Source organism: Euleptes europaea, chromosome 6 (genome assembly GCF_029931775.1).
Source record: "Euleptes europaea isolate rEulEur1 chromosome 6, rEulEur1.hap1, whole genome shotgun sequence".
NCBI lineage: Eukaryota > Metazoa > Chordata > Lepidosauria > Squamata > Sphaerodactylidae > Euleptes > Euleptes europaea.
The window spans coordinates 101,374,128-101,401,865 of NC_079317.1; the positions used below are offsets into that span (position 1 = coordinate 101,374,128).

Consider the following 27,738-nt stretch of genomic DNA (forward strand, 5'->3'; position numbering starts at 1 on the left):
AGGCGAGGAAATTATGGCAAGTGATGCTTTTCAAACCCTTGAAATACTGTGGCCTGACAAGCTGTATCTAGTCAGAGGTTCCCGTTCCTTTCCGCATCCCTCCCTTTCACAGAGGGCTGTGGGGATGACTCCCTTCTATTGTCCGCGGATGCGTAAATAATGACCACCAGGGCCATCTAGTCCAACCCCCCTGCACAATGCAGGAAATTAACAATTACCTCCCCCCCCACACCCCTAGTGACCAGAAGATGGCCAAGATGCCCTCCCTCTCATCATCTGCTTGAGTACACTAGATACACCTCAAAAAAGCAACTTTTTTCTTCTTTTTGCTTCTTCCAAGGAGAGTATAAAGCAACTGCACAACAACTTCGAACAAGTTCTAGCCAAAGACCACAATGACAGCAAAATCCTGATATTTAGAGAATTCCATTCTTCCTAGACGCAGTGATGCTGGGTGTAATCCTCACCAGACTGAATCTTCTAAGGAGTCCTACAGCAAAACCTTTTATTAAAATCACTGATTCTCAGCACCAGTTTTACACAACTCTCTTTTCCTTGGTTATCCAGAGACTCTCAATTAAAAGAATTACATCCGATGTACAGGAAATCTAGCAAAGTGTATACAGAATATATATTTATTCTAGTTGGTGGTATTTCTTCTCATTTGTTTCGAATTTATGTAATAAAGATCTCATTTTTAAAAACTGTTGAGCTATTTTTGTTGGATCTTGGGCTCCGGGTCTCTGTATCATGCATCTGGAGTATATGGTATAGGATTTGCCCAGATCTGGCCCCGTCCCTTTTCCACAATTAATTCCACACAACCACAGCCCCCTCAGGGAAACTGAAGTCTCTACCTCTGCCCTTGAGGGATAGGGAGAGGGAACCTTGACAGCAGTGTGTGCTGTAGCTGCCTACTGTGGCTGAGGGCTGCTGGGGTTAAGAGAGTACAGCTTGCCTATAGCTATCTATCATTAGCATTACCAATCTCCAGGTTGTAGCTGGAGATCTCATGCTATTACAACTGATCTCCAGCCGATAGAGATCAGTTCCCCAGGAGAAAACGGCTGCTTTGGCAATTGGACTCTACGGCATTGAAGTCCCTCCCCTCCCCAAACTCCACCCTCCTCAGGCTCCACCCCAAAAACCTCCTGCCGATGGTGAAGAGGGACCTGGCAATCTTATCTATCATAAAGGTTGTGGTGAAGTAAAACTTGAAGTTCAACCTCTTTTGGACAAAGTAGACATCGCAAGCCGTTGTCTGTAATTTCCCCCTGGCTTAACAACTACAAAAAAGCAGCTTTGAAAGATTGCATCTTAATTAGAGGAGCAGGATAGGGTGGAGGAAAAGAGAAGGTGTGTAATTCTTTTCTCTGGCTGTTTTTCCCACTTCCCTCTCCCCCACCATGCAGGAGAAAGAGCCTTGGAATTACTTACCGTGAAGGCTCCTTCTGCTCTGAGGGATGGAGGGCGTCTTCAGCTCGGGTTATTTCCATTTCTCTTTGTCAGGGAAGGGAGGAACAAAAATCTCTAACCTTCCTGCTCCCGGGGGAAATAGCCCCTCCTCCCTCTGAAGCTCCAGTATTTGTAGAGCTATGTTGGAAGGATTGTAACGGAAGCTGAGTAAAGAAAAAACATTGTGTAATAACAAGGAACAAGGCCGTAGCCAACCATATAACAATTTAACACAGAAGGACAAAAAACAAGAGACATGGACAGGCTCCTGGGAACTGAGTTGTATGCAACAGAATTCTCCTCCCTAGTATGGCCTCTGTAGCTGGACGAATTGAGAGTCTCAACGTTGCTGCAGCCAGCTTTCTGGTCCATTGATGTCAGTTTCTTAATTTTTTTTTTTTATATATAGCTGCAAGTATTGTTGGGAGGGGAAGACTCCCTCCGTCCCTCAGAGCAGAAGGAGCCTTCACGGTAAGTAATTCCAAGGCTCTTTCTCACTTTGAGGGAGGAGGGCTTCTTCAGCTCAGAACATACAAGAGCTGTATTCCGAATAGGGTGGGACCAGCTACTTATCTACCACAGTCCTTAGCACCTCTCTTCCGAAGGCAGCGTCCTCGGCGGAGAATGAGTCCACTCGATAGTGCCTCATGAATGTAGAGACTGATGACTACGTCGCCGCCTTACAGATTTGCTCGAGAGAGACCCTTTGATTGAGGGCTGCCGATGTGGCTGCGCTCCTGATGGAATGAGCGGCAGTATGCTTGGGGATCTGCAGACCGCTAGCACGGTAAGTCTGAGTTATGCATCTCTTGATGTTACTGCTGAGGGCTGCTCTTGACATAGGCCTCCCTTTGTTAGGAGCGGTTAGGTTAATGACCAGGGAGTCCGATGACCTTATGGTTTGAGTGCGGCGAATATAAATCCAGAGAGCTCTCCTGAGGTCTAATGAATGCCACTCCCTTTCCTGCTGACTGGAAGGGTTTGGAAAGAAAGTTGGCAAGGAGATCTCTTGCTCTCTGTGGAAACGCATATTGATCTTTGGGATGAAAACCGGGTCAGGTCAAAGAACCACCTTATCGTTGTGCACCTTGTATAGTCCTGGTCTGATCGACAGGGCTCCAAGCTCAGATACTTTTCTGGCTGAGGTTATAGCTGTTAGGAACAAGGTTTTCATTCTGAGGCACTTCATGTCAACTGATCGAAGAGGTTCGAAGGGCAGTCGCATAAGAGCCTTCAAGACTACGTGCAGATTCCAGGTGGGGAATCGGTGAATTACCTCCGGTGACGAAGACTTGACTCCTCTAAGGAATGCTCTGATATGCAGATGGTGAGGTAATGCGTATCCAGAGATGCGAGGAACCAAGGTAGCTATGGCGGCTAGTTGTCTTCTCATGGTGGATGACTTGAGGCCCAACTTCCGGCCGTCTTGTAAGAATGCGAGGATGTCGACCACCTTGGGTTTAAGTGGGTCGATAGTTCTTCCACGGCACCAGGAATCGAAGGCCCTCCAGGTAACGCCATAGATCCTGAGAGTCTAAGTCTCCTAGACCCGTGTTGGCAAACCTATGGCACGTGTGCCATAAGCGGCATGCCGAACCCTCTCTGTGGGCACGCGCGGAGCTGTTGCGTCTGCCCCCTCCTCCACCCCTCCTTGCGGCCTCAATGCAAGTTTCCGCTGCACCGCAGCCAACTTTGTCATGGGGCGGAGGCGAGGCGCAAGCGTAGCGGTACAGCTGGCCGGGTAGCCCTCGGGGCCGAGCATGAGTGGCCGGTGGCGGCGGCGGGTCTGGAGCGGTGCCTGGGTGGGGCGGTGGCTGAGGAGCTGCTGGCCTGGGTGGCCGCGACAGCAGCTTCCTGGTGAGCAAGAGCGTGGCCAGCGCCTTTGACCTCTGCCTGCTGTGAGTGGCCCTGGCCCCTTGGAGGCCAGGGGAAGAGGGGTTTCTCTCCCCCAGGTAGGCTGCGCTGTGATCGGCGGCGGCGAGTTGGGAATCGCTCCCCCCTTTCCCTCCCCTCCCCTCGGAGCCTCCCTGAGTCGGAGCTGCTCAGGAGCTGATTTCCACCTCCTCGCCCCCTGGCGCCGGCTTGGAAGGGTGCGTGTCTTGGTTATGTTTTTTTGCAAAGCGCATCTTGCCCGGGGTTTGCATTTTGCTGCAGGAGGCGGAGGGGAGCCAGGGAGCCGGACAGGAGGAACGGGGTGGGAAAGCCTCCCCAACCCAACCCACTTTTGCAAACTTGCCGCCCTTTCCACCCGCACGGCTTTTGCTGCCCCCTCTTACCCAGGGCGCGATGCAAAGGCGCCTCTTCCTCTGCAACGTGGGAGGCTTTTTTTGTGTGTGTTTGTGTCTTTGAATCGTTGGGGGGCAAGTTGCAAAAGTTCGCCTTGGGGGTTTTCATGCAAGCCTGCGGACGACTGGACCTTTCCTCGGGGGGGTGTCTCTCTCTCTCTCTCTCTTCCCCCCCAATACACCTTGTTGCTGGGGCAAGCTGGCCCCTCGCGCATTTTTCCCATCCAGATTCTCAAAACTCTGCATGGGGGGTTATTGGCCATTTGTGAATGGGAGGTTTTGCCTTGGATTTTCCACTCAGAATTCCTTAAAAGTGTGGAATTCTCTGCCAAATAATTTTAAGTCAATGAAAGCACTTGGGATTGCTTTCCTCACTTTGTTTGGATCATCTTATGCTTGTGAGCAGCTGTTTTCAGCTTTGAATTATATCAAATCTGACACCAGAAACAGACTAACAGTTGACCTGAGTGCTGCATGTGTTGCTCTCAAACTTACAAAGTATGAGCCAAGGGTAGACAAATTATCAGCATGCACACAACAGCAAAAATCACATTAATTGTTCAAAAACATGCCTTTCGATAAAAAGTTGTTTGTATCATTGAAAGCTCTGTTATTGTGTTTTTCTTTTAAGGCAAAAGATGTTAACGTATGAGTTGTTTTTTCTAAACTAAAACCTCAGTATTCAGGTTAAATTGCCGCATTGGCACTTGGCGATAAATAAGTGGGTTTTGGGTTGCAGTTTGGGCACTCGGTCTCTAAAAGGTTCGCCATCACTGTCCTAGACGCTAGTATTGTACTGGTGACATCCGAATCATATCCCAGGGCCAAAAGCCTTCTCCTCTCAATGACCATACGGTCAGTCTGTACCAATTGGGATCCAGATGGCAAATTGGTCCCTGTAGGAGCAGATCATGTCTGGCTGGTAGAGGCCATGGGGGTTGGACCGACAACTCATGCAACACTGGGTACCATGGGCGACGTGGCCAGTCGGGAGCCACCAGGAGAATCGTGGCCCGGAGAGTGCGGATGCTTCTTAGGACCCTTGGAAGAAGGGGCAGTGGGGGGAAGGCATACAGCAGCCCTGCTGGCCAAGGGGACAGCAGAGCATTGGTCGCCTCCGCTTCTGGGTGTCTGTACCGTGAGAAAAAGTGTGGTAGTTTCTTGTTGAGGGCCGTGGCAAATAGGTCTATTATGGGTGTTCCGAATCTCCTTGAGATTTGCAAGAAGACCTCCGGATTCAGACCCCATTCCACCTCTTCCAGATGCTGTCGGCTCAGCCAATCTGTTTGTACATTCAAGTACTCCTTGGATGTGTTTTGCTGAAATCGACGCCAGGTGTTTCTCTGCCCAGTTGAACACCAGCGACACCTGCTTGTGGAGTGAGGAAGATCAGGACCCACCCTGTTTGTTGGCATGAGCCTTTGTGGCCACGTTGTCCGTCCTGATGAGCAAATGAATGCCCTCCAATTGGGGTTCGAAGTGTAGCAGGACTTTCAGTACTGCTGTGATTTCTAGAAAGTTGATGCTCCTCCCCTTTTCCGATGGCCCCCAGGTCCCTTGGGCTGGTTGGTTCTGAAAGGTAGCCCCCCAGCCTGGCAGGCTTGTGTCTGTGAATAGCTGGGCCGATGGGACATGTAAGAATATGAGGCCTCTCGATAGGTTGACTGGATTGGTCCACCATTGAAGGCCCGACCGCAGCTGTTTGGACAAGATCAGGGACTTGTTCTTCTTTCTTGTTATGGTCTGCTGGTGAGGACACAAAAATCATTGGAGGGGCCTTGAATGGAAATGGGCCCACGGGACTGCCGGAATGCAGGCAATCATGTGACCCTGTAACTTGGCCAGGGTCATGAGATGCGGGTGCCGTGATGACAGGATTTTTCTGGTTTTGGAGGTTATGTCCGCTACCTTCTCTGGAGGTAGGATTAGGGAGTTCAAGGTTGTATTGACTATAACTCCAAGGTGGATTAGTCTCTGGGAAGGCTGCAGGATGCTCTTGTCCCAATTGACTAAGAAGCCGTGGGTCCTGAGCAGTTGGGTGACATACTGCGTGTGCCTCAGACTGAGATCCCTGGACGGAGAGCAGATGAGGATGTCGTCCAGGTACAGGTACCTGGACTCCCTGCCTGCGAGCTATGGCCACCAGGGTCACTAGGATCTTGGTGAAGACCCAGGGAGCTGATGTGAGGCTGAATGGGAGAGCCCGAAACTGGTAGTGTTGGTCTGAAATCTGGAACCTCAGGAATCTCTTGTGACTGGGGTGGACCAGTATGTGAAGATAGGCCTTGGTGAGGTCCACTGATGTGAGGAATGCTACCGGTCTGAGGGTCTCTTTTATAGATCATAGAGTTTCTATTCTGAGTCTCCTGTGGATGATGAATCTGTTGATATATTTGAGGTTCAGAATGGCCCGCCAATCCCCGTTTCTTTTGGGAACCGTAAAAAACACCGAATATAAGCCGGAGAACTGCTCTGACGGCACGACCGGTTCTATTGCTTGTATACTTAAAAGGTATTGAACTGCAAGTTGGGCTCGTAGAAGCTTCTCTCCCCGCAGCGGGTCATAGGAGGCGATGAGGCGGTCCGGGGGAAGGCTTGAAAGCTCGATTAAGTAGCCGTGATTGACCACTTGAGCTACCCAAAGGTCCGCATGGGAGGCCTCCCATTGCTTTGCAAATTGGCTCAAGTGTCCCCCCACAGGAGGGTTTCTGGCGTCACTATTTTGCTTGGCGGTTGTTGGATCTGTCGTTGTTGGACTGGGCAAACCTGGAAGATCTTGAAAATCTGCCTCCCCTGTGAAAAGAACCTCTGGATTGGTTCCAATTTCCCCTTCTCTGATCACCTCTGGACCTTGCAAAAGGACGAAAGGAATGACCAGAAGAATGCTTGTTGTCTTGGCGGTAACTCTTAGGTAACACCTTTTTCTTGTCCTTCGTTTCGACAAGAATAGTATCCAACTGGTCTCCAAAGAGCTTGCCTCCTTGGTATGGAAACCCCATCAAGTCAACTTTAGACCTTGGATCCACCTGCCACAGGCGCAACCACAGGGCTCGTCTAGCTGCTGCTTGGGTAACTATCGCCCGGGCGGAGAAGGAGAGGGTGTCAAGTGTAGAATCCGCTAAGAAGATTACCGCCTTCAGGACCCGGGAAACTCTCTCCAAGGCCTTCTTGTTGTCCTCTGGGATCAGCTGATGTAACTTGCGGGTCCACACAATAGCTGCCCTGGAAATCAGGGCTGAGGTCACTGAGGCACTAACTGACGAGGCCGATGCCTCGTGTGCTCTCTTAAGGGCGAGCTCCACCTTCCTATCTAAAGGGTCCCTTATCGATCCCATGCCATCTCTTGTAACCAGGTCATATGAATGTAGTGCGGCTACAGGAGCCTCCACCAGGGGGAGCTGTAATAACTGGCTAGAGGCGCTGGCGAGGGAATAGAATTTCTTAACTCCAGCTGGGACTGGTTTACTTACTAAGGGTTTCTCCCACTCGGACTTAATGAGGGTGGTAAAATAATCAGGCACTGGTATGGTTCTAGAGGGAACGGAGTGCCTATGGAAAAACTCCCTTGAGTCTTTGAACTTATCCTCAGCCTGAGGATCCTGGTCCTTGGATAGGTCTAGTGCTGCCAAGGCTCTGGAGAGGAGAGATTGAAAATCCTCCATAGAGAAGAGTCTTAACTGCTTTTCTTCCGCAGGGGGAAGGTCCTCTTCGGAGGAAGACTCAACGTCCTCTCCGCCCTCATTGTCGGAAGAGTCAGGGGAGGGAGTAACAGATGTGTGCCTGACCGGGGTGGTCTTTTGGGCCGCCTTAGTCGGCCAGGGATTTCTCCCGCCGTCCTGAGCACCGCTGAAGGCTGAGCTCGTACCCTCCAATGGGTCCTGACGTGTGGGATTGGTAGGGTTAACGCCGCTAATCGACGGGGGTGGGGAAGGGGTCTGCAGTGCCTGGAGCCCTTCTACAAAGGCGCCTCTGATTAAGCTTGCCAGTTCGGATCTCAAGGCAGAAAACCCTCCCTCCTAAATAAAGGACGCACGGGGCTGTACGTTACCAACCGCTGCGTCGTCAACCGCTCCGCTGATCAGCTGTAAGTCGGGAAGAGGGGGAGGGCGAAACCGAAGCTCTGCAGGGCTGGCTGGGATAACGGTTGAACCGCTACTGGGAGAGGAATGGCCGGAAGCGCTGATAAGATATGGCTTTGAGCCGCGCCACTTTTCTCCGCTCGCTATATTCCGGTGATCGGCTAGCAGCCATGCCGCTCAATTTAGGAGCTTTCGCTTCTTTGGAGCTTGAAGCTCCCTTAGCGGTCGTTCCGGCAAATTTCCTTTTTTTAGTTCCCTTATCCGTCGCTGCTGAGGCTTTTTTAACGTTTTTCCCCTTTAGTAGAAGACTGGCAGTCCTTCTTGTCTTTGCCGGGGCGGCAGTCTTTCTGATCTGCCGCCTTCAAAAGGCTCGGATCCAAATCCTCATTGGAAATGTAGGCGGCCGCCATCTTTTTTCGGCGGGAAAAGGCCTGGCTAGAAGCCTGGGGCCAAGGAGCCGACAAGAGGAAAGGGGAGACGGACAGGAAAACTAAGACTAGGACAAAAAAACTACAGAAAAACTAATCCTAAGGCTAAAACTACACTAAAACTTAAAAAACTAGACTGAGAACTTCTCTAACTATCAAGGTACAGCAGAGCGCTGCCAAAAGCCTGCTTCCCTATCCAAAGGCAGGAAACAAAACTGGAGCTTCAGAGGGAGGAGGTGCTATTTCCCCCGGGAGACAGGAAGGTTAGAGATTTTTGTTCCTGCCTCCCTGACAAAGAGAAATGGAAATAACCCGAGCTGAAGACGCCCTCCTCCCTCAGAGCGAGAAAACGCTTTCTCTTCCCCTTATGAATGAAAACCTTCACACAAGGTCACTAGCTTTGCACTGATCAGGAGATAACAGTTAACTCCTCTCTGCTTGGCACATACTGTCAAGTGCGCTACTTGCCAAGCCTGGTCCCTCCCTCCCACTCATCTATCCCACCCTGATCCAAGCTCGTGAGACATGTGATACCTTTGGGCTTCTTTGTTGTTTAGGAGTCGAGGTCCACCAGCAAGCAAGCAGCTAAGGGAAGGGCTACAGCACACCCTGCGCACCGGGAATTGCTTGTACATCTCCTTCAGGCAAGAGCTCTGGCCGGTTCAAGCTACCTATAAACAAGATGCAAATACACACCAAGGAAGGAGCTGTAGCACCACCGTGTGATCTGGGTGCACCTCACATAAACATTAGCAAAAAGGCACAAATGAGGGTAGAGGAAATGAGCCATAACTGGCTCGATTCTGATTACTTTTAATACAGAACTTGATATGGGAGGGAGGGAGAAGGTGCACGGGAGAGAGAAAAACAGGTTTTATAACTATTCCATGAGAACAGTATTGCGACAGAAGACCTGGGCAAAACAGTAATTGCTCCATTCCAGTTCCCCGAGGGAGTCTTTTAATAAATGATGTGGAAGGCTTGGCTCCAAGTATGTTCTGGGAACTTAACATTCATGTCTGGCAGACAATGCATAGAACACAGATCTTCCTAGCACTCAAGAGAGGAAAAGCACACGTGCATGATCTTATTTGCTTCTCCAGAGACCTACTCAAGGCAGTTCACATGATAAAAACACAACGCTGAAGTCATAAAACGAAAAATAGAAATATTAAAACCGCCAATCAAACAAGTTAAAAGTCCGTCGTGTGTGTGTGTAAAAACAACCTTACAGCTAGAAGCAAGCCATTAAAACAACGGCTAAAAAATGAAGCTCCTTAGTGAAAAGCCCGGTACAGATAAAGGTTTTGGCCTGGAGCAAAAGACAGTCAAGGTGGTGCCAGGTGAGACTCAAGGGGGAGGACATTCCAAAGGTGTGATAACGCCACTGAAAAATCCCTGACTTGGGTTGCTACCTGCCTCACCTCAGCAGCCAAGGGCACTGAGAGCAGAGCCTGGGAAAAGGGTCTAAGCCGGCAAGCTGTACAGTATGAGATAAGGTGATCCTTCAAGTACCTTGGTCTCAAGACCTCTAAGATCTTGAAGCATGGATCTCCAACCCTGTTTAGCCTGTGGGCCCTTCTGGAATTTTGAGAACCAATATACAATGGCTACCATAGGAAGCAGGGCCAATCATGAAATGTTCAGGAGGTAACAGAAAATGTTGGAATATTCCAAACTAAACATCTTCTAAGAGGCTGTCAGCTGCTTCAAAATAGGCAGCTACTACAGATGCAAAGGCAATGCCCCCCTGGGAATAGTTTTCCTCAGGTTTGCAGAAACATCTTCCCTAGTCATGGGTGGATCCTCTGTGTGATTTTTTTTTAATTGTATGGTTGGAATCCAATAGCACCTTAGAGACCAATAAGATTGGGGGTGGGGGGCATAAGCTTTCAAGAGTCAAAGCTCCCTGTCATATCAGATATTATTGGTCTCTAAGGTGCTACTCAAACCACCTCTGTTAGTCTGCCATGAAAACCCCAAAAGGGGGTGCCATAAGTCGGTTGCAACTTGAGGGCACTTTACACACCCAATGGACTCAGATCTAACTCTTGAGAGACAGTCTTTCATGTCTTGTCTAGTTTGGAAATATTATAGCCTCAACAAGTCAAGGAGGGCCAAACAGTATGCAGTTTTACATCTAGTAGGCCACACATTGTATTTGACCTTTCATGCCAAAGCCGCTTAGGGTCCCAATATTGGAGAAAAGCAGGATTAAACATATACTAAATAATAGTATATATACTGCAGAAGCAAACTCTGATGATGCAAAAGCTAGCTTCTGCATGCTGATTCTCTCACTAGATAAGCAGCAGGTAGTTGGCAGAGCTTCTGTTAGTTCCCTGCAGAAGAAGCCTTTCAATGGTGATGGTCTGCTGCTTTACCTTGAAATGACCACAAAAGGGAGGCGGAATTGGATTCTGTGGCCATACACCCCATTTCCTTCAGAGCCTAGCCCCTCCCCAGCAGATGCGTTTGGCTGAGAAGCATGGTTGCTTTTTGAGTGATTGCATTTGGGGGGAGTTAGCGAATATCCTCAATCCCCCCCTCATCTCCCTAGCTCGCTCCCTCTTAAACATAATCTCCTGCCCCTTGTGAATTCTTCATGAGTACCAACTTGTCATGTATAAAATCAAAGCTTAGTTTTTCTAAAGATTGGAGGACTTTGACCTTCTCTGTTGACTTAATGCCTTTTGTTCTCGGATGGTATTCAACTAAGCAATCATTAACTGATAGAAGTAATGAAAGGTAACATATCCATGTCTAATTTAGGTAATATTTCAGCCTGATCAAGGGGTCAATGATCCTGAAGTCCTGCCCCTCCCCCTTGTTTTTACATTTCTGAGGTCTACTGTTGTCACTCAACTCAGCACTAGCATTCTCTTAGTAAGGATGTTATTGTATACTGTCATTGTATGCCTTTTCATTTCATCCATTTTCAGCCCTTCAGGTTCATTTGTTAGCATTTCTATGTTATACATCACTCACATGAAACAGATGTAATAACCACACTAAAAAGATCACATACCTAAATAAAGATTAAGGGATTCAGTTTGTGCAAGGAGGGAAAAAGAAAATGAAATGAGTTTTTTAAGTGAAACATTTGGGTTTCAAAATATGGATGAGTTTGTGATGAGTTTTAAGGGAAAACGTTATTTCTAGACAGGCTGTGTCTAGAAATGCATTCCACATACCTTTAAAGTTCAGAAAACTGGTACTGGTTGCAGACCTCAGCATCCGGAGGATCTCATCTTCCATTTTAAGTAAAGCTTAACCCTAGATACACAGACGTATGTACTCTATGATTATATTTAATTATGTATCCAGGCAATTAAACTTTTGTGCCAAAAGATAAAAAAAGAAAACAGCAGAATTCTATAGCCTGTGCAAGTCAATTTTTTAAAGTTCTTTGGTTTTGTGTAATTAATTTTTTAATGGTGTAATTTATTCTATAATGCTGTATTTCTCAAGTCTTGCTAGTCTGGGGAATGACAAGGATGCTGAAGCCTGCCCTCACCAGGTATCTAGGCTCTTCTTTAGCTTCTGAAATTTCAGCACATGTTGCTTATAGTGACAAGAACAGTCACTTCCAAACACAGATACTCTCAGTAAGCAGTAAGTGATGCAGGGATGGGAATGTGTGTGGACACAATTCCTGTGCTACTTTGGCAGGACTGCGTTTTCATGCCCTGGTCTGCAAGCAGCCTTTGTTTTGTAGGTCATAACTCCCCTCCTGGACAATGTACTAGCCCTTCACCATTCCCAACAGCTTTTAATTTAAGCCAGTGTCAATCAGAGATGGCTACAGATATTTGGCTAGAAACCAATCCTGCATCTCTCTCTCCTTCCCGGTAATTCAGTATAAAAACTTACATAACCTGAAAACTGTATCAACAAGATTTGGTTTAACACACATTATACTAATTTTTCCTCTGTCCTACAACATTTTGTTTGATAATGACGCATTATTCACACAATGGAGTTTAACTTACTGTAATTCTGCTTCTGTCCACAACAGTGGAATTGTTACTGCTGGCCAAGTTCTTCAACAATAGTCTGTCTGAGTGAACACAGCCTTGATTTTGACCAGTCAAGGGTAGGATTTTGTTACACAACATGCAAATAAAACTACTGACCTAAACCCAGAAAAAAGCAAGGGAGAGACCTGTATGTGAAGCAAGGATTTTATTTGTGGTAAAACAAGCAGTCTCAGAGACGTCAGTTTTAAACCTCCCTTGAGTCTGTCATAGTTAGTTGTTCTTTTAATAAATACCCACCAGGCATATACACACCCACTTTTGTACTCAAAGAGGCCAGCAGGATTGAAGCCCTTGACACTGGATCTTTGTAGCTACTGATCCAAAAAATGTAGCTGATTGTGTAATTTTGATTGCTCTTATGACACCTTCACTATTCTAGCTAATGAGAGTGGTTAAGACAGAAATCTGTATTTCCCCCCATAGGATGCCCCATGTTTAAAACAAACAGCCAGCACAGCTAGGAAGGGCAATGGAAACTAGACACCTGCCTCAGTACTAAGCTCTACAGTTAAGTCCAGCCCATCACGTTGTCCTATAACCAAAGATCAAAGCCAAATTCCAAACCAGGTATAGTAACATTTTCAGAAACATCAGATCCAGGTGACTGCCCCTTTTTATTCTACCCCTGTGAAGAACACTTTTGCAAATTACCTCCAGGTTATTTAGGATCTTTCATATATAACTAAAGAGCAAGTCTGCAGACAAACTCTACACCGCTTTGCTTGAATTCACAGACATTTGCTGTTCTTTGTATTTAGAAATAGATCCCAGTAAGTCAGTCTTTGACATTCTGCCTCTCCACTGCCAAGAAATTAAGAAAGAGAGGCTTCAGCAAAGGGACACATGGATGCAATGTAGGCTTCTTGGTAAGAATCTGGGCTTCAGTTGCAAGAGAAGCCAGGAGAGAGCAAGCAGTACATCCTAGCTCCCTGGTGAAATGGGGCCAGCATCCTGCTTATCTGTCCCAGGAAGTTATTTTTCCATGTAGGGGTAATCATTCTCCCTTCATTCCTTGGCTGCTTTGCGCTGTGCCTGGCGTTTCTGCAACAGAACCAGCGTGTCTCGCTTCTCAATGCGGCGCAACTGCTTCTTCTTTGCACGCTTCAGTTTCAGTGGATTCCGAATCTGAGGAAGGAAGGGAAATCCATGTAAGAGACCTCTCTGGAGAACTTCTCCACAGAGATCCCAGAAAGCAAAAAGGCTTCGGAAAATTACAGGCTGGTCCTCTGGCCTACAGCACATCCAGCTGAACAAATGCGTGGGCACACAGCTACCGATAGAGTGATAGTTAATCTCCTACAACTAAAAGTATCACCCCCAGAGAACTAATCTTATATAGGATTAATTCCCAGCATGCATCTTTCCCACTTGATTCCCACTGAAAATTCAAATGGAGTCTTTGTGGCTAAGATTCAAAGAATCCAGTTCAAGTAGCTTTATAGGTAAAAAGACAGCCAGTGTGACACAATAGGGATAAAACTGGGAAAGGGAAGCCATGTAAACCACCCTAAGATCCTTGGAGAAAGATGGGATAAAAATGCATAGATGAATAAAATTAATACATCAGACTTTTACACAATCTACATCAACAGAGGGCAGTGAGGCTCAATCAAGGTGTGCATATGTGTTGACTCTGGAGATAACCCCAAATCATTCCTCTTAAATTAAAAGCATCAGGGTAACGCGGTCTGCTAAAGTTTTACTGGGTTATGAAAAAAATGTTCATTTTAAGAGCAATGTGATAAATGTAAGCTGCTGAATACTTATGGAGTTGGATTCTACTAAAGTTTCTACTGGCACAAGACAGATCAAGAGTGATCTTTACAATTCTCTTCCTCACTGCAGAGAGATTTCCACATGGTTTTTTCTTCATGTAGATCCCATGATCCCCGGCATAGTCTTTTCAGGAGTGAGTCAAGAGGGCTGATTTCTCTCTTTAGCATCAGTGAAAAAGACGGTAGGATCTGACACACATTTTTTGTGCACAGAGCAACTTAATATTGTAATATTTCTTTTCTATCTACGAATAGAACTGAGAGAGAAAGGATGGTCTGTACACTACTAACAGTGCTTCTCCTCTGCCACACATAAAGATTGATGCAAGTTTCCTTTCAGGGGAATATAAGAACTTGTTCTGAGACTCACCACTTGCACAATCTCCGCTTTCCTCTCATTTTCCAACCGTCGTTTTAAGTTCTCTTCTCGTCGCTGTTTTTTCTTCTGTAGGTGGAGAAAATGAAACATTTGTGTGCATTGCTTTACGGGCCACAGCCAAAGGAGTCCAGAGGAATGTTCATACAGGGAATTCCAAAGCACTAAGGCAGGAGTTCTCAAACTTCAGCAAACCCGGGACTGCCATTTTAATTTACATTGTGGGGATACTCCAAACCGTCCCCTCCTCCCTCACCAGGACCTGCCATGTGCTATATAGTATCCTTACAAAGTGTGTGGCAAGCTGTGCATGCCCCATGGAAGTCTCCATCCTCTACCACCTTTGTAGCAATACAGTGAGAACTCTATCAGTGATGCTTTAAATCCAGTTGGAGTAAAATGTTTGTGTTGTCTGTTCATGACCACTCAGTTCCTAGGTGTGAGCAGAGAACAACAGAAGAGAACAGCAAAAAAAAAAAAAAATCTGTTCCACATGATCCAAGAAATCACAGAGAGAAATTTAAAGCATGGTTAGATGCAGAAAGATCGTGGAAATACATTAACTAAACAGGACAAGAAAAGATGGGAACAATACACTGAAGAACTATACAGAAGAGATGAAAGGGTAACAGATCCCTTTCAAGAAGAATCTTTTGAAGAAGAACCTGCAATTTTAGAAAGTGAAGTGAAAACTGCACTCAAAGCAACTGGGAGAAACAAATCACCAGGAATAAATGGGATATCAGTAGAGCTATTTCAAGCTATAGAAACAGTCCATCAAAATCTTAAGAATATGCCAACAAATATGGAAAACAAAACAATGGCTTACAGACTGGAAACACTCAATCTATACTCCAATTTAAAAAAAAAAGATGTAAAAGACTGCACCAACTATCAGACCACTGCATCAATTTCTCATGTAAGTGATGCTCAAAATCTTACAACAAAGACTGTTACCATATATGGAATGAGAAATGCAAGATGTTCAAGCTGGATTCAGAAAAGGAAGAGGCACTAGCAATCATATTGCAACTTTACATTGGTTTATGGAGCAAACAGGAGAAATTCAGAAGAAAATCAGCTTGTGTTTCATAGATTCCAGCAAAGCTTTTGACTTTGTGGATCATGAAAAGCTATGAATGGGTTTAAAAGAAATTGGTATGCCAAAACATCTGATTATTTTGACGTGAAACTTGGACTGTGGACAAGGAACTACTATTAGTACAGAATATGGAGAAACAGAATGGTTTCCAATAGGCAAAGGTGTCAGACAAGGATGTATTTCATTTCCCTATCTCTTCAATCAATATGCACATTATAGGCAGAAAATAATGAAGACTTGAAATGACTACTGATGAAGGTTAAAGCAGAAAGTTTCAAAGCAGGATTACAGCCGAACATCAAGAAGACAAAAGTAACGACTACTGAAGAATTATACAACTTTATGGTTGACTAAGAAGAAATTGAAATCATTAAAGACTTTCTATTCCTTAGCTCGATCATCAACCAAAAGGGAGACTGCAACCAAGAAATCAGGAGATTGAGACTGGGAAGGACAGCCATGAAGGAGTTAGAAAAGATTCTTAAGTGTAAGGATGTGTTGCTGGTAACCAAGATAATTTGTACTATAGTATTTCCCTTACTATGTATGGATGTGAAAGCTGGATAGAGATGAAAGCAGAAAGGGAGAAAGTTGATTCATTTGAAATGTGGTATTGGAAGAGAGTTTTACGGATACCATGGATTTCCAAAAAGACAAATAAGTGGGTTCTAGATCAAATCAAGCCTGAGTTCTATCAAGAAGCTAAAATTACCAGACTGAGGCTCACACACTTTGGTCACATTATGAGAAGACAAGCCTCACTGAAAAAGACAACAGTGCTAGGAAAAGATGAAGGCAGCAGAAAAAGAGGAAGATCCAACATGAGATGAATTGTCTCAATCAAGGAAGCCATGGCCCTCAGTTTGAAAGATTTAACCAAGGCTGTTAATTAGAAGATGTGTTGGAGGTCATGAATTCATAGGGCCGCCACAACTGACTTGGAAGTGACTTGATGGCACTTAACACACTGACATCGATTCACAAAATTATCAACTGTTCCAAGAGACTTAGCTGGCTTAAACTGAGATGTAGTGGGGAGGGGGGGAGCTTGAGGGGACAAAGGTGTGTCTGAGCAACGACTTAAGACCAATTATACGACTGCACCTGGTTAAGTTTATTAGCCATCCTGTGTTGTGATTTTAAATTTCGGTTTTTATGTTTTTTAAATATTTTATTTTTGCGGTAAGCTACCTTGAGCTCTGTCAGGAAGAAAGGTGGCTAATAAATGTTTTAAATAAAATAAATAAATAAATTTCCAGGCACTCCAGATGAGATAAGGGAAGTGATATACTAGATTCTGCAAAGTCTCTGAAGTCATAAGCTTGAATTTCATCTCAGAATTCTATCAAGAAAATAGAGACCATGTACTAGACCAGAATCTGGGAGATTCAGGCTCATACCCCAACTCTGCCATGGAAGCTTGCTGGGTGACCTTGGGCAAGTCATACATTCTTAGCCATACCTATTTCACAGAACTGCTGCAACGAAAACATGCATGAGAGAACGATAGCACAATTTAAGCCGCTTTGAGTCTCCATTGGGGATAAAGGCAGGATAATTAACTAAATAGATTAAAATATTGTCGAAGGCTTTCACGGTCAGAGTTCATTGGTTCTTGTAGGTTATCCGGGCTGTGTGACCGTGGTCTTGGTATTTTCTTTCCTGACATTTCGCCAGCAGCTGTGGCAGGCATCTTCAGAGGAGTGACAGTCTGCTTCACTACTAGTGACAGGCACACAGCTATAATTGATTAACAGGCTATTCTCTAGCATGCATGCCTCCTCACCTCACGCTCTCTCTGTTTTTCTTCCTCCAGCTGCCGGGCAAAATCTCTGACCGCCTTTTTCTCTTGACGTTCCTTCATCTTGCGTTCCCAAGAGGTATGCAAAGGCTTGTCCTGAATCATATGAGAAAATCTAATGAGGGGGAAAACACATTCCATTAGCAGCCCGAACTAAACAGTTATCTCTTAGCATTAGCACAACACACAGAAACAGCACTACTATGAGTGTTTACCCATAAGCCTCAATGTGGGACTTACTTCTGAATAAACAAACATGTTTGCATTACAGGAAGAATAAATGGTAGAGATACTACCTTGGGCCAGTCACACATTCTCAACCCTGACACTGGCTAGTATTTGGATGAGAGACCTCCAAGGAATACCAGGGACATGACACAGAGGCAGGCAATGGCAAACCATCTCTAAACGTCTCTTGCCTTGAAAACCCTATGGGGACGCCATAAGTCTGCTGTGACTTGACAGCAAAAAAAAAAAGTGTGTGGGGGGGGGGGGGAGAGAGAGAGACCGCAAAAGAGTTACAGAACTAATCACTGGAGGAAATTACCAGGAATTCTGGTAACCCAGCATGAGATGCGCCTGTTTGATATACTGCTATTGGACTAGGTCTAGAGAGACACAGTTTCAAATCCCCACTGCGCCATGAAACTCATCAGGAGACCTGCGGCCAGCAATTCTCTCTGGCAGGGTTATTGTTAGGATAAAATTCAGAAACAGAGAACCACGCATGCTGCCATGAATTCTTTGGAGGAACAGCTAAATAAAAATTGAGAGCTATCCAATACAAGTGACATGGTTTGACCTAAAAGCGTAGTTCAGAGTAACACCACCAAACATGTCCATCAAACTCAACAAGACTTTATTTTATAAAAGGCTCCCCCCACCCCCGTTCTTTTGGGAACGCAAGTAGGCAAGCATAACTTATAAAAGAAACTGTTGTCAGTCAATGCATTTAGAAGATGTAACGAATGTAAACAGTTAGCCATTTATGCTTGGTAGTTAGCAGCGCGTTCCAGGCTGAAGTGCCCCACAGCTTTCTTTTAGTTTTGCACACTGAACCATCATTCAGGAAGTGACTGCGAAGCCAGCGCAGACCTGCGTTGCATTTTTAAGAGCCATTTTAACGTGACCTTTTATGCATTTATGCATGGGAGATTTAGCCTTGGATTTGCCGCACTCCAGATGTACATTTTCCCCATTCGAATACTCAAAACTCAAAACTGCCCCCATGCAGTTTTGAGAATCCGGATGGGGAAAATGTGCATCTAAGCAGCAGCAAATCCAAGGCCAAACCTCCCACGCATAAATGGCCTTTGTGTTTGCTCTGCCCTTGCCGTGAAGAATCCCCTCAAGGAACCGTGCAAAATTCACAGCCGCGCGTTAGCTATGGAAACGGAGGTTAATGGAAGGAACAAAGGAGCAGGCGGGTGAGGGTGGGATTTCTCCTTTTGCGCCGGGACCGTGAATAAGCATTTTAAAGGTCGCATTTATAAAATAATAATTGAGACAGCAAGGTAGACTTCCCCTGACTATGGAAGATCCACTGATTTAGCAATTTGTAACAATCTCTTTTCCTTTCTGTAAAATGTATTAGGGCAGCCAGGGAATAGCTTGTTGCTGGGCAGAATATCTCTGTATGTCTGTGTGCTAAGGAAGTGGGTTAAGAGGCATGGAGAGTCAGAGTAAACCATAACAAGAACTGGGTGAAACTGTTATTCTACTATTGTCGAAGGCTTTCAGAGACAGAGACACTGTCCTTCAGTGTTACTCCTCTGAAGATGCCGGCCACAGTTGCTGGCGAAACGTCAGGAAAGAAAATTCCAAGACCACGGTTACACAGCCCGGATAACCTACGAGAACCAATAAATAGATTAATTCTTCTGAAGATGCCGGCCACAGCTGCTGGCGAAACGTCAGGAAAGAAAATACCAAGACCACGGTCACACAGCCCGGATAACCTACAAGAACCAATAAACCATGCAAGATAAGTCTACTTCAAACAGGTAGTTTTTCTTGGTGTGGAATATACATTACTTTTGTCCAGATTTGGATTTGTAAAAATTATTGCTTGTACAAGCCCCACTACAGCCTCTCTCATTAAGTGAAGAAACATGGGTTAAAGGTACCCCAGGACATGGGTTAAACGTACCCCAAGAAAAATTAAATCTTGTGTGGCTATGTTGTGAGATCTCAGCCATCACTTTGGTGGTTGAATAGCAACCCCAATAAACAATGCTGCAACATCCAATGGTCTTATCAATGGGAGGAGGAGGCTGGCATGGGGGCAGGGAGAGAACCAATGTTATTCTACTGTTACTCTACTGCCGCCTTGATGTCTGGAGTGTTATCAGCGCTACCCTGCATGTTGATGGGTTGTCATATCTTGAATTTGGATAAATATCCCTTCCTCAGTACGATCGGGGCTCAGAGATTTCTGCCCATTAGGGCCTCTGAGTCAGCAGCTGCAAATAAACTGTTTTCTTGAAATAACGATCTCGGGTCTCTCCCCACCCCCACGAACCCTTGTTTACCACATAATAATAATAATAATAATAATAATAATAATAAAACCGCTTTGAGCGAGCATCAAAATTGACTGCATAAATGGCCAACGCATTCATGGGATGCGCCGCCACTCCCCAACAAGGCCACGCAACCCCAGTCCTGCCACCGCTCCCAGTTTCGCCCGCCCAGTCCCCGACCATCAAGCGCCCACCGCTTCTTGCCGGGGTCTTTCCACACCCGTCCTGATTTAGGCTTCCCTTTAGGGACGATGGCGGCCGCTCCCTTCCGCTTCTTCCCCCCAGCAGCCCCCCGAGGCTCCTCGGGCCGGGGAACCGCCAAGGCAGGAGCTCCTCCTCCGTTCCCGGGCGGCAAAAGCTCCGCGGCCGGCTCAGGCTCGGCCCTGCCCGCCTCCTCGTCCGGCCGCATCGCAGCGACCACCGCCGCAGCCTCCCTCCACGTGCGACGCTCGCGAGCGTCCCGCCGCGATGACGTCATGGGCCGCGACAACGAACGCCGCCTTGGGAGCCATTGTGCCACAGAGACGGAGGGCCTAGAGCGGCACCGGCCGCCCGCTGTCGTGTTTTGCGCTGCGACTTGACGCTCCTCTGCGGGGTTGCGTGCAAAAAGGGCGCCTCGTCTGTATACCACTCCTCGTGGGCTGCGGGCTACAAAGGGTGTAAATGGGGCGACTGAACATAAATTACCTTTGCTGCACCCGGAGGTGTCCTTTGTATGTTTTGGGTGGTAATTCAAAACAGCCATAAGTAGATAGTGATCAAACATGGGGGGGGGGAGGGGAGGGTGAAACATTCATTCATGTTTGAAAACATTTAGGCCCCGCCTTATCGGCAACGGTCGCGAGGCGGCTCCCGCCCAAAAATTAAAACCCACATAAGACCAAAGGCTGAAAGTGAAGAGCCTGAGTTGTGGTATTAAGTATCAAGGACCATAAAACAGGAAGAGGTTGGTAATTCGAAGCAGTTCGCTTATTAAGCTTAATAATACATTGGGAGCTTCCCAAATGCGCAGGAGAGCTCGCACGCTTAAACAAAGGATTGCCACTTGACACTGAGAGACACTGTCCTTCAGAGTTTCTACTCTGAAGATGCCGGCCACAGTTGCTGGCGAAACGTCAGGAAAGAAAATTCCAAGACCACGGTCACACAGCCCGGATAACCTACAAGAACCAATGAACTCTGACCGTGAAAGCCTTCGACAATATAGATTGCCACCCCATTGGTTCTTGTAGGTTATCCGGGCTGTGTGACCGTGGTCTTGGTATTTTCTTTCCTGACGTTTCGCCAGCAGCTGTGGCAGGCATCTTCAGAGGAATTAATCTGTTTATTGGTTCTTGTAGGTTATCCGGGCTGTGTGACCGTGGTCTTGGTATTTTCTTTCCTGACGTTTCGCCAGCAGCTGTGGCAGGCATCTTCAGAGGAATTAATCTGTTTATTGGTTCTTGTAGGTTATCCGGGCTGTGTGACCGTGGTCTTGGTATTTTCTTTCCTGACGTTTCGCCAGCAGCTGTGGCCGGCATCTTCAGAGGAGGAACACTGAAGGACAGTGTCAAGTGTGTAGGAAGAGTAATATATAGTCAGAAGGGGGTTGGGTTTGAGCTGAGTCATTGTCCTGCAAAGTATTAAAGGTAATGTGCAAATCACAAGCCTTGGATTCCACATGTTAACAGATCGCTTCAGGATACAGTGGTTCCACATTAACATACTACACCCTCATTAGCACATTATCTTGATTCTTACAGGACAATGGTTAGCTCATTACTTTTAATACTTTGCAGGACAATGACTCAGCTCAAACCCAACCTCCTTCTGACTACATATTACTCTTCCTACACACTTGACACTGAGAGACACTGTCCTTCAGTGTTACTCCTCTGAAGATGCCGGCCACAGCTGCTAGCAAAACGTCAGGAAAGAAAATACCAAGACCACGGTTACACAGCCAGGATAACCTACGAGAACCAATGAACTCTGACCGTGAAAGCCTTCGACAATAGATTGCCACCCCAATTATAACTTTTGGTTAGGGATGTTTTAATTACGTCAACTCACTAGACATTGGTTGTCTACCTTACTCTAATTAACATAGGATATAGAGATTGGTCGAAGCTGTTTCTAAGCAGATGCTAAGTCTTGTGATTTTGGAAGTACAAAACACATTCCTTAAGCAGTAGGTAACTCTGAGCTGTGTATTAGTGGAAGGCTGTACCAAGCACAGACAGTCTGATTTACTGGCCCATGGCTCCCGGGTGCCACCTTCCCAAAGCCTCCATGTATGTGCATATGAATACATAGTGTTTTAAACCAGCCCTTATATCCTGGGCTTAGCATTTCTATAAGTGCAAATATGCAGACTGAACATAAAAGCATACAATCAAATAATAATGATTACAGGCATTACAAAAGAAAGAGACCCATAAAATGGAGAGGGAGATGCAGCCTGAGAGGGGGGGGGGGTCTGTTTGTTGGCAAGAGGCTGCACAAGAAAAACCATGCTTGAGCAGACCAAGGCCCATCAAGTCCACAGTCTGTTCTGTTCCCACAGTGCCCAACCAGGTGCCTCTAGGAAGCCCATAAGCAAGACGACTGCAGCAGCACCATGCCTCCTGTGTTTCACAGCGCTTAATATAATAGGCATGCTCCTCTGATACTGGAGAGAATAGATATGCATCATGACCGGTAGTCATGAATAGCCCTCTTCTCCATGATCATGTCCACTCCGCTCTTAAAGCCTTCCAAGTTGGCAGCCATCACCACATCCTGGGGCAGGGAGTTCCACAATCTAACTATACGTTGTGTGAAGAAATATTTCCTTTTATCTGTTTTGAATCTCTCGCCCTCCAGCTCCAGCAGATGATCCTGTGTTCTGGCATTATGAGGGAGAAAAGCTTCTCCCTGTCCACTCTCTCCATACCATGCATAATTTTATAGTCATCTCTCCCCTAAACCACCTTCTTTCTAAGCTAAACAGCCCTAAGCATTTCAACCACTCCTCCTCATAGGGCAGTTGCTCTAGCCGCCTGATCATTTTGGTTGCTCTTTTCTGCATCAGGTTGCCAACCTCCAAGTGGTGGCTGGAGATCTCCTGCTATTACAACTGATCTCAAGCCGATAGAGATCAATTCCCCTGGAGAAAATGGCCGTTTTGGCAAATGGACTCTATGGCATTGAAGTTCCTCCCCTCCCCAAACCCCGTCCTCCTCAGCCTCCGCCCCTGAAATCTCCTGGTATTTCCCATGTGGAGCTGGTAACTCTTGTTTCTGCACCTTCTCAAGGTCTGCAATATCCTTTTTTAGGTGTAGTGACCAGATCTGTACACAGTATTCCAAATGTGGTCCACCATAGATTTGTACAAGGGCACTGAGATAGCAGCAGTTTTATTCTCTAATTTCTAATTATGGCCAGCATGAAATTTGCCTTTTTCACAGCAGCCGCCATCTCACTGTTCACCCCCAGCTCCAGGACATTGATGAACAGGTTGAAAAGCACTGGTCTCAAAACAGATCCCTGAGTAGGGTTGCCAACCTCCAGGTACTAGTAGTGAAAATATAGTACTAGGCTCAAACCAATTAATTTAAATAATACACAAGCAAACTATGCAAACATATATTGTGAACAATGTGTAACATCTACAGACAAGTGAAAACAGCAGTGATAGTATGTACAAGCAAATCTAAGATGGAAAGTCTTTTTCAAGGTAAGTAAGAGTCTTATCTCTAGGTTGTTTTCTTCAAAAAGCAACACGAGGAAGGCTGAAAAAGTCCACAGTAACGCGGTCCGGATGCACACTAGCGTTTTCACTGCAAAATTGCAGCTTCATCAGCTGGAATCTTCATAGATATTAATTGGTTTGTCTTTGTAGATGCAATAATAGCAATCTAATACAGAGAGAATAATTCAGTCTTGTTGCACCAAAAAGGCTGCTCAAAATGGCTATTTGCTTGTACATACTATCACTGCTGTTTTCACTTGTCTGTAGATGTTACACATTGTTCACAATATATGTTTGCATAGTTTGCTTGTGTATTATTTAAATTAATTGGTTTGAGCCTAGTACTATATTTTCACTACTATCCCAGTAGTACTTGTGCATATTTTTCTCAACCTCCAGGTTCTAGCTGGAGATCTCCTGTTATTACAACCGATCTCCAGCCAATAGAGATCAGTTCGCTTGGAGAAAACGGCCGCTTTGGCCATTGGACTCTATGGCATTGAAGTCCCTCCCCTCCCCAAACGCCACCCTACTCAGGCTCCGCCCCCAAAACCTCCCAAAACCTCCCACCGATGGCGAAGAGGGATCTGGCAACCCTATCACTGCTCACGTCCTTCCATTGTGAGAACTGACAATGTATTCTGGTTGCTCCGGCAGCCTAACTAAAATAGACTCTCATAACAGTAGAAGAGCGTTTAGTCTGGCAAAATGCGTGGCACTTCCTTCTGCTGTGTTGGTAGAGAGATTTAAAAAGATTCCATACTCAGGAAGATTATGCTCATGCTTGTTAGGGGAGGTGGAAACAACCGAGCATATTATTCTGAGATGTCCACATCACAAGGCGGCCAGATCAAAATATCTTCAGCCTGTGCTTAATGGCTTTCTGGGCGAATCCGATGAAATTAAATTGGAAAACCTACTGTCCGATCAAAACCACCAGGCATGCAGACAAGCTGCTAAATTTTGCCTCGGGATATGTAAGACTCGGGGAATGACAGTAAAGCCGTTGTAAAGCTGTAGACTTTTATTCTTCCGTTGTATTGAAGCCACAGGCTCATTTCTGTCCACATGCTTACTGACACTTTCAAAAAACTCTAAAAGGTTAGTGAGACAGGACCGACATTTGCAGAAGCCATGTTGGGTTTTGCTCAGCAGGGCTTGCCTTTCTATATGCTTCACAATTCTGTCTTTAATAATGCTTTCCATCAATTTACCTGGAACAGACGTGAAGCTAACTGGCCTGTAATTTCCTGTAAGTTCTTTGGAGCTAGGCACTGGATCTGGTGGTGCCATTAACGAAACTTAAGAGGGCCTTTTTCTCTGGTAAGGTTTACCTCCTCCTTTTTTTACTAGGGAACTGCTACCATGCCAAACTACAACACTAGATGAACCATAGTCTGACTTGCTATAATGTGGCTTGTATAGCAGTTATACTCCATTTAATAATGTCTGGGGTGAAACAAAACCTGGCAGAGTGGTTTTATATTTCTTGTTTATGGGTCCAGGTTGCTTTTCATTGTCCTGGCCAATTCCCCTTATTACAGTCCCCATTTTACATGTCTTTTGTCCATGCAGGTCCTGTGATTCCAAATTTGGCCTGTTTGATGGTCCAAGTGGGCCCCCTCCTCCCTTTTCCACCGGTGGAAAAACTGGTTGGATCCAACCCTATATATGGATTGTCTTAATGAGACCATTGGTATATCTGTTTTAGACTGAACTTTGGCAGTAGCACAGAAATTCCTTTTACTCCAGTGTTGCACTATAAACCAAATAAAGAGGATTCATTCTGCAGTGTTAAATACATGGCTGTAGTTCTAATCTATGGTATTGTTTTTCACTATAAACATATTTACTAGTTTGTTATCCAGGAAGCAGCAGACCCAACACACATGAAAACTTTGGAATCAGCTGTTTCATACCAAATGTAATTAATAATGAACAAACAGCTTTACACATTTAGTGACCAATATGTTTTAATTGTAATACAGAAGACACATGGCCGAAGGTGCTATACAACCCTCATAGTCAAGCCTGAGGTGCTATATAAAAACAAGAAAGTTGGCTTTGACAAGGCACAAAGAGATCCCACTGAATATACCATGCCAGCAATACATTAATCTGAGCAGCACTAGTACTATGGTTTAGGACAGCTGCTTATTTCGATGTGTAATTTAAATAAAGTTAGTACAACTGCTAATATTTATGTACTAGGTTATAAATGCAATAACTGCTTATTTTCTTGAGATTTTCCTTTACAGGAGGCTATGTAAAAAAAAATAGGCTATGTACTGGTTCAGATGTAACATCCTTTGCAAACAACGGTGGGAAGTTATGTCTGAACTGACCCTACATCTATTCATGTCATACAAAACTACAGAGATACAATGGGGGGGGGGGTTCCCCCTGGGGAATGTTTTCAGTTTTTCCAATGGAAAGAGATAATCCTCAGGTACTAATTCCTGTGTATAAGGTCAAAACATTTTCAAATATATATTTTTAAATGTAACTTATTTTGTACAGAGTTAATATGCTATAATGGGTATTGTAATACTCTGAAATGTTCAGTGTTTTCTGTGTTATAAATTTGAACTTGATATCCAAACATGCTGCTCGCCATGTTATGAACGTTCGAAGCTTTTTTTGTCCAAATATCACACTTGTTTTATTGTTCACAGTGGGTAGCCGTGTTAGTCTGTTTGCAGTAGTCAAAAAGGGCAAGAGTCCAGTAGCACCTTAAAGACTAACAAAAATATTTTCTGGTAGGGTATGAGCTTTCGTGAGCCACAGCTCACTTCTTATTGTGGAAGTTTTTTCTATTTTCAACTCTCCCTTCTCAGATGGCAAAAACTATGATATCTGTGCTAAGGTAGCATAGGATGCAGCAATTTTTAACTCTCTCTTAAGTAGTCACAATTTTGCTTGTAGAAAATTAAAGCATTTATATATCTAAATTCCATAAATATGTCAAATAAGACAATTTTATATGCTAAGTTATAAATTATAGATTGTATGTAGTTAAAGCGGTAAAGCAAGCCTACTTTTGATAAAAGAGCAAGTATTTCATATATTTCAGTTTCCCCCAAATGTCCTCTTTTTTGGGGGGGATTTCTCCCCTTGGCTTCAAAATTTCCAAAAAAAAAATTATATATGTATGGAGTCATTGCTTAGATTGTTAAATAGTAATACAGCGAAGATATGACCTGCATTAAGTCCACCCAGTGAGTTCATAACAGAGGTGAGATTAGAACCATCCTCTTAAACACTACACTACAGTTGTCTAGATCATACCTTAGCCTCTTAAATACTATACTACAGTTGCCTTGATCATACCCATACACACAAGTAGACACATGTAATAATCCTTTTGATGTTATTAATTGCAGCAGTGATTTCAGGCACAGTTCCCCAAAAGAAACCTGCTGAAGTATCTTAAGTTCTTGAAGACAAATTCCAGAGAGGTTCCATGTTAGTGTGCTGCATCTTAAATGATAAAGAACCTCGTGGTACCTTAAACACTAACAAACATATTGTGGTATATAAACCAGTGTCCATTTGGCAGATGCAGTCTTAAGGTAACTCCTCAAAATACTGAAGCCTAATTAACAGACACTAACAGAGTTCTTAGGAAAAGGATTTAAAAAAAGGAATCAGATAAGGTCACTGAAACATTTGTCATCGTCGTAGTTCTCACACCACACTTTGCTGAAAGTCAGTTCTGCTATATGGGCCAGTTTGCACAGTTAGCAGAAACGTGGCATATTTTCCTGAAATGTCCTATTTCACAATGCAAAAGGGGAAGTGTCTTATTGACTTTCCCCACTCTAAAAACCTTCTTGCCAATATAAAACTAGTGTGCAATGGAGACGAGTACAGCGTAGACTTCTCCTGGATTTGCTGTCTTTCTATGTGTGGGGCTTGAAGTCATCGCATGAAGTCATATTATTTAAAAGAATTACTTGATTTTGCTGAATCTAAAAATGGCTTGGTTCTGCTGAATGCACAAACAGACTCACAATCTTTCCTTATTTCCACTACCATGGGGAAACAATGCAGCATATGCCATCACTCCTTTAATATACTTTGTCAAAATTCTTGATCAAAATAGCGTGTATGATTTCCATTAAATGAAACAGCCTCTATTGAATGTCTCACATTGGTTTACA

The 27,738-nt window shown here is 45.0% G+C and overlaps 1 protein-coding gene across 1 annotated transcript; it reads right to left on the bottom strand.

The window, feature by feature from the left end:
• Positions 1-13,292: 13,292 nt before the first annotated feature.
• CCDC86 (coiled-coil domain containing 86) lies at positions 13,293-20,341 on the bottom strand. The gene is made up of 4 exons (XM_056851999.1): positions 20,058-20,341; positions 17,327-17,456; positions 14,433-14,507; positions 13,293-13,412 (listed from the first exon to the last, which is right to left on the bottom strand). Exons 1-4 carry the CDS (start codon positions 20,339-20,341, stop codon positions 13,293-13,295), a joined length of 609 nt encoding a protein of 202 aa, XP_056707977.1.
• Between the last annotated feature and the right edge of the window lie 7,397 nt (positions 20,342-27,738).